This window comes from Chiloscyllium plagiosum, unplaced genomic scaffold, assembly GCF_037043375.1.
Source record: "Chiloscyllium plagiosum isolate Xiang-an unplaced genomic scaffold, Cpla_swu_hap1 HiC_scaffold_18, whole genome shotgun sequence".
NCBI lineage: Eukaryota > Metazoa > Chordata > Chondrichthyes > Orectolobiformes > Hemiscylliidae > Chiloscyllium > Chiloscyllium plagiosum.
This window is the reverse complement of record NW_028270156.1, coordinates 34,460,234-34,476,595: the sequence shown is the minus strand read 5'-3', so window position 1 is coordinate 34,476,595 and position 16,362 is coordinate 34,460,234. Positions and strand designations below refer to the sequence as shown.

The 16,362-nt window shown below is 39.2% G+C and overlaps 1 protein-coding gene across 2 annotated transcripts in view; it reads right to left on the bottom strand.

Moving 5' to 3' along the window:
• Positions 1-5,546: 5,546 nt before the first annotated feature.
• The window catches only part of phrf1 (PHD and ring finger domains 1), a 104,865-nt gene continuing 94,049 nt past the window's right edge, over positions 5,547-16,362 (bottom strand). Inside the window, exons 17-19 of one of the 2 annotated variants that reach the window (XR_015760141.1) lie at positions 11,701-11,829; positions 7,688-7,823; positions 6,236-6,374 (exon numbers count right to left, since the gene is read on the bottom strand). Coding sequence is in view for 1 of the 2 variants with exons in the window: in XM_043705696.2 (XP_043561631.2) it covers positions 6,222-6,374; positions 11,701-11,829 (282 nt within the window). In the remaining variant the exon portion in view is untranslated. Of the gene's footprint in view, positions 6,375-7,687; positions 7,824-11,700; positions 11,830-16,362 lie in introns of both variants that reach the window. The other variant, XM_043705696.2, reaches the window with a different exon arrangement.

Genomic DNA, 16,362 nt, shown 5'->3' with positions numbered 1-16,362 from the left:
GTGAACATCTGCATTTTTAACCAAATAGTCAAGGGAAAGTCATTGGTGAAGCAGCTACCGTCGGCAGCAATTTCCTGGTACTCATACGATTGGCCTCCTACCATCACTTGGATCTTCCTTCGGGACTTCAGTTAGTAGAGGTTTATTCTCAGATCCCAGACTTTAATACAACCTTTTCATTCCACATTTGGTCAAATGCTACCTTGATTCTCATCTCATTTTTGCACTTTCCTCTATTTTTGGACTAAGGTTGTAATGAGATCTAGATTGGAATGGACAGACTTACCTGGAATATTTTTCACTTTGTTAGATAGATGCAGCAGCGGACTTGGCTGGAATACAGATTGCCAGTACGACATCCAGGTTTAGAAATGTTTTTCTTACCCTCAACAGGATAATTCTTACGAAATACCAAAAGTGAAACAACATTTATATCATACAAGTGCTGATTGGTACGGGAGTTACTTTGCAGAACGCACAAATAACAGATGACAATAGTTAGCTGCCTTCATCTCCTTCCTGAAACGACATGGCCAGAATTGAACACAATGGTCTACCACTTTTTCCCTTTTCAAGCATTTATTTCAATCTCTTTGAAAACTACTATTAAATCTGATTCCATCATCCTTTCAGGCAGCACATTTCAAGATCATCATAACTTGTTAGAAAACAAAATTTCATCAGCCCAGTTTCTTTTCATGGATAATTACCTTAAATTTGTGCACTCTGGTTATTGGTATTTTTGACAAAAGAAAATATGAGAAGACACCACAAATTATTTAAGCCTGGAATCTGTCCCCAGTGAGTTATGGTCACGGGACTCAAAGCAATTCTGTCTTCAAACAGGAGGGTTTTGATTTCTTTGTGATGTCTTGTTATAAAATGTAGAGGCTTGAAATAGACTTAACAGTGATGCATTCTGCAGTCAAATAGCCAACCAAAAGTATCCAAGCGCAAACACCATAGAACAATTTGGATATGTATTATTGTAATTATCAAGTAGTTAAAGAAAATATTTCATTAAAAGACTTTCTTGCCTGAAAAGCGTGAAAACAGCATTTTTACATTTATGATGATAAACATAAATACTCCCCAATCTGGCCCCTTATTGAAACATACAAAATTCTTAGGCGCTTTAACCATTTCCTCTTGAGTCTGGAACCAAAGAACACAATGTCAGATTAGGCGGTCATCCATTTAAAACAGAGACAAAAAAAATTCATCTCTGAGATTAATTATGCTGTGAAATTTCCTTTTACACAGAGAGCTGCAGTGGCTGCGTCATTAATTACGTTCAAGGCTGAGATAGGTTTTTACTCAGCAAGAGAATTTACAGTTATGGGGAAAAAGCAGGAAAATGAAGTTGAGGATTATCAGACCAGTTGTGATCTTAGAGAATGGAGTGGCAGAGTTGAGCCAAATGGCTTACTTCTGCTCCTGTTTCAATGATTATTCTCTAAAAAGATGGCATGGTCTTCCCAGTGTTCCTACTGAAATTTGCCCCTCAACCAACATCAAAATAGATTACAGTATCTGGTAACATCTCATTGTTACTTGTGGGATTTGCTTGTGTAAATTGGATGAGTTTCCTATATTACAAACATGACTATACTTCAAAAGTATTTGATTGCCAGTAAAACAGTTTACAACATCCAGGGGCTGTAAAATGCATTATAGAAATGTGTTTGTTTCTAAAAGATATCAATGAACCAGTTATGTTTCCCAATTCAACAGTTTCAATGAGATCAGCTTTTTATCCTTTGGATTAAACACGTCAGTCAACAAGGAATACTAGCTCATGGTGCATTCCCCAGCCATTATTACTTTCAAAATGATCTCACAACCATCTATAATTCCTGGCTGTACAAAAACAAGTTATGCTTTTTAGAAAAGAAGTTCAGCTTCACCAACAGAATATTTCAAACCATTCCTCTAATATGTCACTGAAAAGCTGATGCAGCTCGGATGTGATTAAATGCTTGGATGTATCAAGTTGCATCACTACAGAAAGGGTTCTCCAATGACCTTCACTTAGTGCTGAAAATAGTGTGGCAAAACCTGGGACAGTACCAAGTCAGCACTCAAACTCAAAGAGAGGCAGTTGCAGACAAAATCCAGGCATTAAAATGGGAATTTGCTGCAATGCACTGCATGCACTGAAAGTCTCTAATTAACAATTTGGGAAATTCAAATGTCTACTTTGGACAAATTTTAGTATGAATTAGAGGACAAAAGTTCTGTAATTATGTTTACTCAATGAATAGTGGATAAATTGAGGCGGGGGGGGGGGGGGGGGGGTCATGAATGGCTAGTAAATGGCTACATTCCATTGTAGGTTTTGAAACTTTAAAATATTTGAGGATAAAACAGGGACATCAAACAAAATTTGCTAACACTGATCAAGCATCTGGCTACCTGCACTAATGTCTCATCGTGCGACTCATTCTCATGAATCGCTCGTGAAGTGCCTTGGGATATCTTGTCTTAATGGCATTACCATAAATGCAACTTTCTCTTTTTGTAAACCAATCTACATTACTCCAGTTCCACACTACCACCACTGCCTACAAGAAACGAACTGCACTAAACTGCTACAAAGCAACAGATCAAGGTAGCTCACCACCAACTTCTCAGGGAAACCAGAAATAAGCAGTACAGACTGCCAACCTTCTCAGCAATCTCTTCATCCAAAGACTGAACAGAATTTAAAAAAAAAATGATGGACCAGAATAGACACAAAGAATTGTGAACTATTTCTGGGTAAATAACTGTTAGAAACTGAAATCAACACTTCTGACATTTAACTCAAATCACTCCTTAATAAAGAATAAACTTAGTTCATGTTGAAAATTCTACTTAAAGTTTGTTTTCACACACAGTGACTAAATCCTAAACAGTTAGCGATGAATCTGTCAGGAAAATTATTTGAAGTAAAAATTTTAAATACCTCAATTGCGAATTCACTACAGCATCCAAGTGGAAATAGGAAACCAAATTCCAAGACTGTTAAAATTCTTTGGAAAGTATTAGTATCTTGTTAAGGATAATTCACTCAGAGCTGTTTAATCCTAGTTTGTTCCTAGTTGACTGCAATGTATTTCTGCTAATGTGACACACTCAGGAACTGAAAGCTTGCTAAGACAGGCCTTTTTTTAAAAAAAAAATGCACATAAAAAAACTCAAATGACCCAAAGCCTTATCACTCAGTGTTGGTAAATCTGCAAACAGACACAACAGAACTTTCAGCTTCTGAAGGCAAGTCAATTAATGTGGTTATTTCTCATAGTTCATTTAGTCAACACCCAGGTTTAGTCATTGTGTTGCACCATCTCTAAAGTTTACAGACTTTTTCAAAAAAACATTCCACTTATCAAAACCATACACAGTAGATTCCAGAAATGAAAATAAAGACATTGCACAGCCTCAGCAGGGATCTGAATGCAATCAATTAGGCATAGGTAATAACTAATTTATTACTGAAGGATATGGCAAGCAATCAACCCAATGGTCTAGGATTACTTAATAGATCTCCACTCATTGTGGGATTGTTCCCAAATACATATGTCAAGTGACATTCTTCACCTAGACAATGTATGTTGCTGAACCATTCAGTCACAACTGATTCTGATCCTGTCCTCACCCAGTGGTCAGGAACAGAATCTTGGACCAGTTTATTGTTTTCCTGCCTGATCAGTGAGCACTAATCTCAAACACAGAAAGCACTGAGTTCAACTATCTCTGGACAAGTCAGGAACACCCCCTGCAGTGTTAGGCATCAGGTACACAGTATTCTTTAATAGAGTTAAAAATAATCTATTTTCAATGAAATGAGATAAAAATATATATTAAATAAATAAACAAAAAGAGAGCCTGATTAAATGTTTCTCCCCTTGAATTCTCCATCAGAAAATGGAACAATCATTCTCATTTCATTTGAATTTGAATGTGAAAAGTTCAAAAATATAATGCATGCTTAAAACAAGTTAACTTCCACGTTGTGTGCAGAGAAAGTGTTGTCAATGGCTCTGAAGCTTCAAATGATCACAAGGATAATTCAGAGTTTAGTCCCTTGTTTAGTTCCAGATAAATTCTCAAAGTTGGACTTTCTAAAGCAAAATATTGCTTTGATTTTATATCTCTTTAAAATAATCTTTTGTTTAAGTAATATGAAAAAGGTTTGCAAATGTACTAATACAGTTAAACAGACTGATCGTGTTTGCTTTAAAAAGATGGAAAATTGTGAAAAAAAAACACTTCCACGAGGCAAATGTAAACATTCTGTGATGTGGACAATACAATCAATTGCCATTAATAAAGCAACGTCAAAGACAAAAATGAATGCCAGACAGAGGAGTGGAAATGGGCACAGAGTAGAATATTGAGGTAGTTAGTACAGAATCCCAAACCGAACCAGTCAAATAGCCAAGGTGGCGAGGATGCACAGAATTTAGATCTAGAATAACAATGAGTTTGAGCCTTAAGGATAAAATTGTTGTGTTAGGCTTGGAGAACCACTGCATGTTGGCAGGAGCTAAACCAATTGGCATATTGGGAATAGGCAGGGAGGTGAAAGGAGTAGAATTCAGGACCAGTTGAAAGTTTATGGTAAATACTGTTGGCAAAACAAACAATTTCATTTGTTTTGTCAATGTGAAATACAAAATTGGTAATTTATTGATCAGTATTTTGAGAATAACCATGAATTTGAGCAATTATCAATGTGTACTGTTTTTTTTCTCTCCACTAACACTGCCAGAACTGATCATTTACAGAATTTTCTGATTTTATTTCAGATTTGCATCATCTGTAGTACTTCGCTTTAGTTAAATAATGTCCTTCAGGAAAGGGGAACTTATCATCCTATTCTTAACCAGAACCTACAGGCAAGTCCAGTCCCATACAATATGCGTGACAAGCCACTTTGTTGCCAGGGCAACTTAGGGTGGGGTCTAAATAATGACAGTATGCCGAGACAATAAAATAAATTGCTATATTCAGGTAACATGGTAAAGGTGGCAGAAATCTGGAAATTCTCTCTCCCAATATACTGTGGAAGTTGTGCAATAATTGGAGACTTCAGGATTGAGATTAATTCAGTGTTGTTGAATAAGGGCATCAAGGGATATGAAGCAATGAAGTGTAAATGGAGTTGAAATCCAGGCCTGACATGACGACAGTACAGGTTCGAGGGGCTAAATGCTCCTGCGTAACAGGCTCAAGGGGATCGATGATCTCCTCATGTTTTGTTGGAACAGGCCCCAGTGAGTGAACAGCCTGCTCCTGCTCCCTCGTGACAATAATGTCCTTCAATCTCTCCTGTGTTTCAGACTTAAGGAGCTGAATAGTCTCCTATTGTTCTTACTGTTACCAAAATCTGAAGTCCCAGGGGACAATGTTCAAGTTTGCGAGAACCACAGATAGCCAAAAGACTGACCAATTCAATTAATCAGGATAAGTATTTCAGCAAGAGGTTTCTATGCATTATTGTTGTAATCTTAGTTGGGTTGTTTAAGCACAAGGAAAACAGAAATAATAAACCCAACATACCATTTACAATGCATTTTATCATCACAAACCTATAATTATTCATATTGGGGAGAGGAAAAAAACACTCCATTTCTCTAACAAATGAATTATTTGAATATTATTTACAGCAATAAAAGATGCAAATATGGCTTTTAAATTATAACTTATGACAAGCAGTTCAGAGCGCTGATGATCTTTTGCAGATTTTGATAAGCCAAAATGTTATGATTTAACCAGAAACAAGTAACCTAAAAATAGACTGTTTGAAAAAAGTGGATAATGTTTTATAAACCCGAATTATTTAGACTTTTACCTTGTATCAGGCACAATCAGACTGACTAAACAGAGCTTCAAGTATTCAATTGATCTTAAGTAAAGGAACATTATGCTAAAGGCAAACAATGTCTATAAATCGGATTCATGGCAGGAAAGACAGTCACAGTGTGAAATTGTGTTCTACTGTACAAAGGAAAAGATAATGGGCAGGAAGGTTCCAGTTGAAGATCTTCTGGCCTCTTTTTTTTCTTTCTCCAGGCGCATTTATACATTGACTGACGATACCATGAAATATAAAGTGTCTTGGTGCTGCAGTCAACATTGCCCTGTTAGAATTGGTCTCGGAGTGTTCTCCACATTCACAGGAGAAACTGTACAATGAACCAAAGAGGGTATTGTCTTTGCAGGTTTCACACAATTCAGCTTGCTTCTGGCTTCGCTTCTGTTTCTTTGCTGCTTTCTCCTTCTGCTCCTTTCTTGTATTTCCTGATGTGTTTGTATTTCTCCACATAACCTTTCACTAGGTTAGCAACTTTAACTGGATTAATTTCACCACTTTTGCTGTGGCAGATCTGTAGCATAATATTATCAAAAAGACATACTTTGTGTTAAAACAGTCTTTCCATTTGGAACATGTACAAACCATGTTTTTTTCTGTTGCACTAGTTTGTCTTTATTTTGAGTGCATCGCCTTAGCTTGGTTGACAGCACTCTCAATTAAGAAACAAATTTGTGATTCAGGCCTCACTTCAGGGATTCAACCCATAATCTAGAATCATGCTTACATAGTTGCTTCATTGTATGGAATTAAATACTGCTGAAAAAGAACACGTTTTGTCACAAGGTTTCCACTTTGCACTACCAAGGCATCCACAAAAATACAAGTGTAAAGAGGAACATTTTATACCATATAAGAAAATGCTGATCAGTTAGCTGGTCAACTCTGGTAGAGGTGTTGCCATTCTGAACATACCAGTTAGATGATAACTGGTAGTTAGTTAACTACTAAGCTTTGTTTCAATTTAAACCAGCCAAATCGACAGATTAGTTGAGGCATTGCCACGAACACCGAACCTGAAAATGGCTGCTATCTAGTTTGTTAGGTTGAAACTGGTGCTGCACGTTTACATGTTATTCCTGCCTGCAAAGAACAGAACTCTGTGAATTAGGCTATGTAGCTTCCATTACGCCTGCCATACTGCAAACCCCATTGACAATCAAAGCCTAATGCTTACAACATTTAGCATTGTTTTGCATGAAAAGTCGCAGCCTTATGCATGAAGTTGTATGTCACACATCATGAGTTTGAGTGACATACAACAACAGGTAATTTGAGAAGGGCAAGTGTTGTGTTGCAAACACCTTTGATGCCCCCTATTCCAACATCAGGCTTCCATGGTGAGCAAATGGTTCAGGCTCTATTTACAAGGTTGCTAGTAAAACCAATCTTTTGTGTCGGCTGTTACTTATAGTCCTGAAAAATGCCAAGTCTAATCCATGTTACCTTGGAAGGATATGATATCACAAAAATCTGAGCAGCAGATGCAGCTAGCTTTTGTATGCTACTCCTATGCAGTAGGAACAAGAGTGATTTTTGCCATTAATAGTAATTTGGCCATTAAGCCAAAAAGTCACTGCCAATCTCACAATTGAGTAATGTGGTATATTTCATTGTTACATGATATATTTGTAGATCCTAAAGACCAGAAAATCATCTCAAACAGCATGTTCTTTCAGCTTTTTATAACACACAATGTACTGAGTGTGATTCAACAATTGGGTAATACGTGCGAAGAATTATGCTGGCCACCAATTTTAAAATACACTGTACTGACAGTCAGGCTCACAGCTTGGTACACATGCAAATATTGGAAGCCATACGTACTAATACACAGGGTCCTGTTCTTTGTAGATTGGATGAATACATATACATATTGCATCTGTTTCAACGTAAAACAAGTGGCAGCCATTCTCTGGTTCATTCCTCAGGGCAATGCCTTGACCAATCAGAGTCAACCTGTCTGGTTTAAGTTTAAACAAAAATTCACAGTTAACTACCATTCACCATCCAATTGGTGCATTCTCCATGGCAATATTTCTACCAATCAGAATACACTTTCCAATTTATCAGCACTCTCTTCCCATACAGCATAAAATATTGTTCTCCTTTACACTGGTATCCTTGATAACATCCTGAGTACAACTTCACCAAAATGAGTCATTTTTCAGCAATAATCTAGACTGTTGGTGCATTACCAAGGAACTGTTGTCTTTTGGATAGATTGTTAAAGCAAGATTGTCTGCTCCTGCTTATATTGAGTAAATGATCCTGTAGCAGTATTCTCTTGCTGCTGTTGACAAGATTTTACCTCACCTGATATCACACATTAACTGGCCATTCCCTGAATTTGCGGTTGAATGGGGCCTTGCTGTGTGTAAATTGCCTGTCAGGTCATCCTGCACAGCAACCAACATACTGGCTCAGAAGTAATTCATTGGTTGAACTTTCTTGCACAAGTGGAATGAAGGACAAGAGTAGCAAGACTTGGGCACATAAGTCATTAACTCACCATCCTAGCTCCTTTGAGAAAGTATTTGTGGGCACGTTTGAACTGTTTCAGCTTTTATACAATTGAGTATTCCCAAAATTGTGCCTTACTAATTTGATTGAGTTTTTTGAAGAGTTGACAAAGACTATCGAAGATGACAGATCGGTAGACATTATCTATATGAACTTCAGCAAGACGTTCGACAAGGTTCCATATGGTAGACTTGTTAGCAAGGTTAGATCATATGGGATCCAAGGAGAGCTAGCCAACTGGATACAAAATTGGCTTGAAGGTAGAGAACAGAGGGTTGTTTTTCCACACTGGAGGCCTGTGACCAGCGGTGTACCGCAAGGATCAGTGCTGGGTCCACTGCTTTTTGTCAATTATAAATGATTTGGATGTGAACATAGGAGGTATGTTTGGCAAGTTTGCAAATGTCACCAAAATTGGTGGTATAGTGGACAGTGAAGGTTATCTCAAGAGTACAAAGGGACCTTAATCAGATGGGCCAATGGTCGGAGGAATGGCAGATGGAATTTAATTTAAGATAAATGTGAGGTGCTACATTTTGGTAAGGCAAACTGGGGAGGACTGTTCATGGTAGGACCCTGGAGAATTTTGATGAACAAGGGGTGGAGGTACATAGTTTGTGAAGAAGGCATTTGGCATGCATGCCTTCATTGTTAGTGCGTTGAATAAAAGAATTGGGATGTCATGTTGCAGCTATACAGGACATCGGTGAGGCCACTTTTAGTAAACTGCTTTCAGTCCTAGTATCCCTGCTATGGGAAAGATGTTGTTAAACTTGAAAGAGTTCAGAAAAGATTTACATGGATGTTGCTGGGATTGCAGAGTTTTGACAGTCAATCCCTCTACACCTCCATCCGCCATGACCAGGGCCTCCAAGTCCACTGTTTCTTCCTCTCCAGACATCCTCACCAGTACCCTTCCACTGACACACTCATTTGTTTGGCTGAACTGGTCCTCACCCTTAACAATTTCTCCTTTGAATCCTGCCACTTCCTCCATACAAAAGGGGTAGCCCCAGCTATGCCTGTCTCTTCATCGGCTACATAGAACAGTCCATCTTCTGCAGTTATCACTCCCCACCTCTTCCTCCGCTACATTGATTACTGCATCGGCACCACTTCATGCTCCTGCGAGAAGGTTGAGCAGTTCATCAACACATTCCATCCCGACCTTAAATTCACCTGGACCATTTCTGACACCTCACTTCCCTTCCTGAAACTGCCCATCTCCATCAATGATGACCGACTTAACACTGACACTTTTTTTAAGTAACCCACCGACTCCCATAGCTACCTGGATTACACCTCTTCCCACCCTACCTCCTGCAAAAATGCTATCCCAATTCCTCCACCTCCACTGTATCTGCTCCCAGGAGGACCAGTTCCACCACAGAACACACCAGATGGCCTCCTGCTTTAAAGACCGTCATTTCCTTTCTGACGTGGTTGAAGATGTCCTTCATCGCATCTCATCTACGTCCCGCACATCCGCCCTCAAACCCCACCCCTCCAACCGCAACAAGGATAGAACCCCCCTGGTCCTCACCTTCCACCCCACCAACTCTGCATAAACCGCATCATCCGCTGACATTTCTGCCACCTACAAATGGACCCCACCACCGGAGATATATTTCCCTCATCACCCCTATCCGCTTTCCACAAAGACTGTTCCCTCCGCGACTACCTGGTCAGGTCCACGCCCCTCAACAACCCACCCTCCCCTCCTGGCATCTTCCTCTGACACCACAGGAACTGCAAAACCTGCACCCAAATTTCCCCCCTCACGTCCATCCAAGGCCCCAAAGGAGCCTTCTACATCCAAAGTTTCACCTGCACATCCACAAATGTCATTTATTGCATCCGTTGGTCCCAATGCGGTCTCCTTTACATTGGGGAGACCGGACGCATTCTCGCAGAGCGCTTTAGGGAAGATCTCCAGGACACCCACACCAATCAATCCCACTGTTCCACGGCCCAACATTCCAACTCCCCCTCCGCCGAAGACATGCAGGTCCTGGGCCCCCTCCACCGCCATTCTCTCACCACCCGACGCCTGCAGGAAGAACACCTCATCTTCCGCCTCAGAACACTTCAACCCCAGGGCATCTATGTGGACTTCACCAGTTTCCTCATTTCCCCTCCCCCCACCTTACCCCAGTTCCAACCTGCCAGCTCAGCACCATCCTCATGACCTGACCTATCTACCAACCTTCCATCCCACCTATCCGCTCCACCCTCCTCTCTGACCTATCACCTTCATCCCCACCTCCACCCACCTACTGCACTCTTAGCTACCTTCTCCACAGCCCCACCCCCCTCCCATCTATCTCCCTACCCCAGAGACCCCCTGCTTCATTCCTGATGAAGGGCTACGGCCCGAAACATTGATTTTCCTGCTCCTCGGATGCTGCCTGACCTGCTGTGCTTTTCCAGCACCACTTTAATCTTGCAAAGTTTGAGCCAAAGGGAGAGGCTGAATAGGCTGGGGCTATTTTCCCTGGAGCATTGGAGGCTAAGGGGTGACCTTATAGAGGTTTATAAAATGTTGACAAGCATGGATAGTTAATAGATAAGACCTTTTTCCAAGGGTAGGGGAGTTGAAAACTGGACGGAATAGCTTTAAGGTGCGAGGGGCAAGATTTAGAAGGGTCCCTGAGGGGCAACCTTTTCACGCAGAGGGTAGTGCATGTATGGAACGAGCTGCCAGAGGAAGTGGTGGAGGCGGACACCATTACAACATTTACAAGGCTCCTGGATGGGTACATGAATAAGATGAGTTTAGAGAAATATGGGCCAACTGTTGCAAATGGACTAAATCAGTTTGGGATATCTGGTCAGCAGACAAGTAGGACCAAAGGGTTTGTTTCCATGTTGTATAACTCTGAGTGAATATGAAGTCACTAAGGAGAACAATTCTGAGTGAACCATCACTTTGATGGTAGGACTGCAGTCACATTAGGCCAGGTATGGGGCATATTTCCTTTCTTAAAGGATTTTAATAAATCAAAAAGGTTTGTGCATCAATGTGACAGGGTCATGGTTACTTCTACTGCCTCCAGCTTTTTATCTTCAAAATCTCAGGCTGCTGGTGGGATTTAAACTCTATTCCTCTAGATTATTAGCACAGCTATCAGATTAGACTGATATTTAATAGTGAACAACCTCCACAGTTCATTTTCTTAACATCAATTAGATTTTTTTCTTAAAAGTGGCTAGATTCAAGACTTAAAAGGCTATTTCCATTTAAACTTAGCCTTTCTATGCATCTTGCTGCTGCTTGGTTGCAAGGTTCTTTTTAAAAATTCACTCTATGTTCATACCTTTTGCACTGCTTTCCGTAGAATCTCTTTGTACTCTTCTTTGGTGATCTCTTTACTCTGGTAATAGGGTTTTAGTGCTAATTTGGCTTCTTCAACAGCCCTCTCTTGCACATGAAGTTTCTTTATATACTGAAATATAAAGGAACAAGTTCCATAACTATTTCCTTTTTAACTGACTTTAAAATTTCAGTGTAGTCACTATTTACTGTAGCCTTAAGCATAACTATTTACGGTCAATACAAGTCTCCTCCACTGTACTTGCTTCACTTAAATGCATTAAAAACATCTTGCTATTCCCTTTTCCCTCATGCATTTTATTCAACTTCTCATTAAATTAATCTATGCTATCTGAACCAAGCCTTGTGGTACAGTTCCACACTTGTACAACTCTTTGGGTAAAGAATACTTTAATGAGTTTGTGACTGAGTCAGTAACACATGTACCTCTCACTCACAAAATTTCAGGCTCAGGTGCCATTCTAGGGTAAGAGCACAAAAATCACACAAACACCTCTACGCATTACTAAAGAACACTGCATTTAGAGTAGATTTTTCACGAGATGCTGTAACAAGATCTTGTCTGCCTTTGGGTGAGCACAAAAATCCCTCTATTATTTTTAAGAACAAGTTGGAGGGGTTGAATGTTTATCCCTTAATTAACATCATTAAAACAGATTACTTATACTGTGTACTTCTTGCATAATAACTACCACATTTAGAATAAATTAGATTTCCTAAAATGTTTGGGCCTTCAGCCCAAACAGTCCACACCAATCCTCCGAAGAGTAACCCATGCAGACCCATTTCCTTCTGACTTATGCACCTAACCCTACGGGCAATTTAGCATGGCCAATTCACCTGACCTGCACATCTTTGGATGTGGGCGGAAATCGAGCACCCGGAGGAAACCCACGCAGACACAGGGAGAATATGCAAATTCTACACAGACTGTTGCCCAAACCTGGGACCCTGGTGCTGTGAGGCAGCAGTGCTAACCCTTGAGCCACTGTGCCGCCCGTTCCTACATTAAAGTGATTAATTTCATTTCAAAAAGTACTTTATCACCTATAAACCATTTAGCAATGTCAGTTGTTATGAAATGTGATATACAAAATGCAAGGCTTCCTTTCTTCATTTTATCTTGAAAAGTTATCAAAATGTTTGACTATGCATCTCAATGTACTCAGAAATCTGTGTTTCAAACAACCATTAATTACTGTTCCAAACAGATATCCAACGGGCTCAAAATATTACATTGTTTCTCTCTTCACAGATGATATCAGAACTGAGTTTCTCCAGGACTTTGTTTTTATTCAGAACTCCAACATTCGAGGACTCTGCTTTCAATTAATTATTAGAATTTACTTAACTTCTTTAAAACACCGTGAAGTTTCTTCGATGAGTGTAAAACTGGGATCAATTACATCATAATTTGATCAGAGCACTTCTGTCCCTGGAGATGCCTCAAGTGAAAGAGGTCAACATCTTTGAGATGGTGCAAAATAGATTCACTACAATGGTGTTAGTGTTGAGAGATTTCAATTATGTAGGCAGACTGTCCAGAATGGTTATTCTTAGAGTAGAACAGGCTAAGGGAAAATTTATAAAGATGTTCAAAATCATGAATATTGAGAAGCTCTCCAACAGAAGGTTCTCTTCCACTGACTAGAGAATTATGGATTTCAAGTGATTGGCAAAAGAACCAAGAAGCAATGATAGTAACATTTTGTTAGATATTGAAATTGCTATAATTTGGACTGCATTGCCCGAGAGTAGTGGAAGCAGTTTAAAAAGAAATACTCAAAAGGGAATTGGTTAAACAGCTATTTAAAAATTACACGAATATGGGAAACAAACAGCAAGTGGTTAACCATATAATAATTTGGATAGTTGTTTCAAAGGGCCAACAGATGCACAAAGAGTTGAATGGCTTCCTCTGTGCTGTGTTACACTATAATAGAAAGGCCTCTGTGATGCAATGTGGCATTTATCCAAGGGACTACAAGATCAATCACCAGCATCTGAATAATTAACAACTGCAGCAAAATGTTATTCACAAATTAAAAAGGAGGCTGTAGCCATCACATCTGGTCTAAATAAAGTGCAGTGATAGATAAGGAGAGCAAGCTTATTTTGATGATCAATCATTAGATAATATGTTGACACTAGAGCTAAAGAAACGGAGCAGCTACTAAACAGTCTAGCGACCTTATGGCTAATCACTGTAAAATGAAGCAAAGCTCAGTAGACAAAACATTGATGTCACAGATCTCGCAGGTTAACCCTATACAAAATCTGACAGCTGCAACTCCACATGTGAAACCTTTTTTTTTAAAAACACTGAGTTACAAACAATTCCAGTAACACCAAGTATGATTTGTCAAACTTATAACATTCTACTTATTCAGGAAAAACTGAACAGGCTGGAGCTTTTTTCTCCAAAAGCGAAGAAGCTGAGGGATGACCTGATTGAGGATCTTATGAAAGTTTGCAAGTTTTCAGTGTTTGATAGAGAAGATACTCCACTTGTGGGGATAAAAGAACTGGGGGCCATAAGTATAAGATCACTCATAAACTTAATGGGGAATTCAGGAGAAATGTCTTTCCCGAAACGGATTAGAATGTGGAACTACTTACAACAGGAAGTGGCACAAATGTACATGGGGGAAGTTAGACAAACATGAGGGGGAAAATGGAAGGATTTGCTAATAGGGTGAGAAGAAAAGAGGTGGGAAGAAATTTGCGTGGAGCACTTACCAGTTGGTCCTAATGGCTCATTTCTATATTGCTCATTCAAAGTAACTCTATGCAAGTTAAACTCAAATCGGTGACATACATTTCCTCTTTACATAATAAGTATGGCTAGGCATGAAACAAAATATTACAGGAAAAGAGAGATCAAATAAAGAATTGCAGAAATAAATAGAGTATTTAGTTTGGGAGTTACTTATCATAGTGCTTCAATGAAAATCACACGGTGTATAGCAGGGCAGAGATGCACTAATATCCTTGGCCACTGCTGATCAGATGTTATGAGGGTTTCCATTAAGAAAGCTGAACTGAACTAAAGCTACAAATCCACCTAATCACTGAATTTGGCCTTCAAGGGAATGACAACAGATCCAGATTAATCTCTCCCAATGCAGCTATGAATGGGAATTTCCTATCAAAGTCATTATCTGTCTCAGGTCACTCATATACCATTTTGAACAACCAATCCACTAGAGCAGCACTGACAATTACCTTCTAGCTTATGGGTTACTAAAAACTAACTTCAGAGTATAAATTCAAGATGATTGTCTAACGGTGTGCAATATTTATAAAGTGTTATGGAACATACAGAGTCTCACCATCTCAGTGGTTGGTGATTTCAATGAAGAGTAAATCTATGTTACACATACAAGTTGGAAGATATCAACTTTCTGTTGCACTGACCATGTCACATAGCAGTTGAGCATAGACAAATGAATCATTGATGGATATGAAAACTGCAAACCTAGTTATCCGTAATGAGGTCTAACCTTATCAGCACTATTCCAAAACATATTATTCCACCAAAATAATGCCTGGAAACCAGAGACGGAGCTTTGGTTGTTAATGACATAAACATCAGTTATACATAGACTACTTGTCCCTGTGACTTAAGACAGTTTGATTAATACCTGAATTAGCCAGAGATGAAACACAGGGTTCAGTTGGGATAGTGGCCTCATAAAACTTCAAGGGATAATTGGGCATCTAATATACCAGTTATGTCTTGGATAAGTCACTCGGCAAGGAGATAACCAAACCAGTGACACAACCAATTAAGGTCAGTAGTGAGATCCAATAATCATCATCAAAAGGCTTGATAGAAGCATTGAAAGCAGGTGACACATGGTAGTGGGTTTAAATAAGAGTTAGAATTGATGCAGGGTTGGTGGACTGAAAGGCCTGTTCTTGTGCTGTATCAAATTGCATTGTACATGCAAATAAGTTTAAAAGATGCATGGATACAAATGCACAAGGCTAATTTTCAGGATTTATGGGGAATATTTCAAAATTGTTTTGGAATAGTAACTGAATTATTGCTGTTAATTTAATCTTGAGATAATAGTTTTAGGTACTTTTTCTTAAATGGAGAGGGGTTAGGTGTCAAGCAATGTCTAATTAGATTAGGTACTGGTTCCACTGGATTTAACTAGTCTATGAGGACTCCCTTACAAACAGGTTCTTTGAAAGATCACAGAATCTTTTGGCACAGGAGGCCATTCTCTACCTCTGCCAGCACTTTGAAACAACCATTCATCTAGTCCCACTGTAACACTCTTTCCCTACAGCCTTGCTTTTTTTAAATCCTTCAAATATTTATCCAATTCATTTTTGATTATTAATTAATATCCTCCTAGCATCCTTTCAGACATCTTCCAGGATCATAACAAATCTGACTTAAAAACTATTTTCTCATATTGCCTCTGGCTTTTTAACAAATTACCTTAGCATGTGTCTTTTGATTACAGACTCCCTCCATGCTAAAACGTTGTCTACTTCATTTATGATTTTTAACACATCCCTCAAATCTCCTCTTAATCTTCTCTGCTTGGATTTGATCAATCCCGGCCTTGTCTCTCTAAACAAATGAAGGCCTCATCCTGAAATCACGCTAATAAATATCATCTGCACC